Source organism: Palaemon carinicauda, chromosome 7 (genome assembly GCF_036898095.1).
Source record: "Palaemon carinicauda isolate YSFRI2023 chromosome 7, ASM3689809v2, whole genome shotgun sequence".
NCBI lineage: Eukaryota > Metazoa > Arthropoda > Malacostraca > Decapoda > Palaemonidae > Palaemon > Palaemon carinicauda.
In genome coordinates this window covers 20,976,776-20,979,275 of record NC_090731.1, presented here as the reverse complement: position 1 = coordinate 20,979,275, position 2,500 = coordinate 20,976,776, and the positions used below count along the sequence as shown (strand labels likewise).

At 29.4% G+C, this 2,500-nt stretch overlaps 1 protein-coding gene across 1 annotated transcript in view; it reads right to left on the bottom strand.

The window, feature by feature from the left end:
* The window catches only part of LOC137644220 (metabotropic glutamate receptor 4-like), a 59,768-nt gene that overhangs the window by 25,395 nt on the left and 31,873 nt on the right, over positions 1-2,500 (bottom strand). Inside the window, 1 exon segment of the mRNA XM_068377221.1 lies at positions 936-1,029. Within this exon segment, the coding sequence (XP_068233322.1) occupies positions 936-1,029 (94 nt within the window).

Sequence of the window (2,500 nt, the reverse complement as noted above, 5' to 3'; positions counted from 1 at the left end):
ACTGCTGCAGAAGATATTTACTTAAGATTAAAAACAGCCTGTTAGCCCGTTGTGGAGTAAAGAGTAAACTACATGTTATTTACAGTCTATCTATATATGTAATCTGGAATGAAACTGTTAAGAAAAACCGTAATTTTAATCGGAAATTCTTCGTAAAGATATACTGTTCTGTCATATTTCAGTAAAATACAAGCGACCATAATTTTCCCTTACTATATCATTATCTTTTAAGGCTTGGTGATCGTAATATCCCTCCTTTACGTCAATATATCTGTTTTTAAAACGGTAAGTACCTGGTAACATTTATTCTAGTACTTTTACCCCTTTTTCCCTTACAATTTCTTAATAGTGTACGCTATTTTATCACTTTCGATATTAAAAGCTCATAGAATTTAGCATATTTCGGAAAAGTGAATTTACTTTTTCATTGTGGATGAAAATTTACTATTCATACCGACTGTTCCCCCCGAAGTTGTAACAGGTATAGCCTGTATACATATAATAAGCGCTCAAAACCCTTCTCCAACCAAGCTAGGACCAGGTACAGCCAGACAATGGCTACTGATTAATTAGCAGGTGTACTGGTATCCCCAAAAACTACAACATCCCCAACTCACATGAGCGGTGAAATTTTGAAAACTTATGAAATCTTTTTCGAAACTGTTGGAAGTTATTTTTATAGTTGTATTTCAGGAAAGAAAAAGTAAATTAAGAAAAATAAATAAAAACGGAAAATGTGACATAAGATATTGTTTGATGGGAAAATTTTCTCATTTACCTCCGGAATAGGTTTTAAAGACTTGTGAAATTTTTTTTCGAAATTACTTGAAGTTATTTACATCGGTGTATTTCAGGAAAGAAAAAGTAAATTAAGAAAAATAAATAAAAACGGAAAATACTTAAAATAGTATTTTCTGGGAAAATTTTCTAATTTACCTCCGGAATAGGGACACAGGTGAGATGATCCTTCGAGGGTAATGTTCCCATTTGGCAAGGTAAACACTGGGTTTCATCATTAGGGCTGACAATCTGGTCAGAAAATAAAACAAACATTTTTAAAGAGACTATTGCTGGACCTGGAAGAGATTCAAGGCTTCAATGAGCAATCTGTATTGCATATGGAAAAATCAATAAATATAATCAAAATATATAAAAATTTTGACATCTTTTTATGCAGAAATATAAAAACAGAATACAGTTGACAGATTTATCAATTGGTGAATAAGGAAGTTTTTTGATATATTGATAAAAATAAAAATAAAAAACATGGAACTATTCTGTCAAACTAAACCACAATTTTTAATTTATATCTATGTAATTTGGATTACTGAAAAGTATAGGAATATATTTGAAGTCCATATAGAACAAGATAACAATTAAAATTTAAGGGAATCAAGGGAGTCTTTCGTTACATTATTAAACAAAATTGATCTATTCAGTCAAGTAAAATTACATTTCCTAATTTATAGTAACGTAATTAAGATTATTGAAAAGTAGACGAATATCTTTTCAAGTCCAAGTCGAACAAGATACAGTAAGTATTAAAGTAGAGTTTAAAGGGATATTTCTTGAGAACAAATAAAGATAGACGAATATCTTTTCAAGTCTATGTCGAACAAGATAAGTATTAAAGTCGAGTATAATGGGATATTTCTTGAAAACAAATAAAGATAAACGAATATCTTTTGAAATCCATGTCGAATCAGATAAGTATTAAAGTCGAGTTTAAAGAGATATTTCTTGAGAACAAATAAAGATAGACGAATATCTTTTCAAGTCTATCTCGAACAAGATAAGTATTAAAGTCGAGTATAAAGGGATATTTCTTGAGAACAAATAATAATAGACAAATATCTTTTGAAGTCCATGTCGAACAAGATAAGTATTAAATTTGAGTTTAAAGGGATATTTCTTGAGAACAAATAAAGATAGACGAATATCTTATGTAGTCCATGTCAAGGAAGATAAGTATTAAAGGAGAGTTTAAAAGGATATTTCTTGAGAACAAATAAAGATAAACGAATATCTTTTCAAGTCCATGTCGAACAAGATAAGTATTAAAGTCGAGTATAAAAGGATATTTCTTGAGAACAAATAAAGGTAGACGAATATCTTTTGAAGTCCATGTCGAACATGATAAATATTAAAGTCGACTATTAAGGGATATTTCTTGAGAACAAATAAATATAGACGAATATCTTTTGAAGTCCATGTTGAACATGATAAATATTAAAGTCGACTATTAAGGGATATTTCTTGAGAACAAATAAATATAGACGAATATCTTTTGAAGTCCATGTCGAACAAGATAAGTATTAAAGTCGAGTATAAAGGGATATTTTTTTGCGAACAAATAAAGATAGACGAATATCTTTTGAAGTCCATGTCGAACAAGATAAGTATTAAAGTCGAGTATAAAGGGATATTTCTTGAAAACAAATAAAGGTAGACGAATATCTTTTGAAGTCCATGTCGAACATGATAAATATTAAAGTCGACT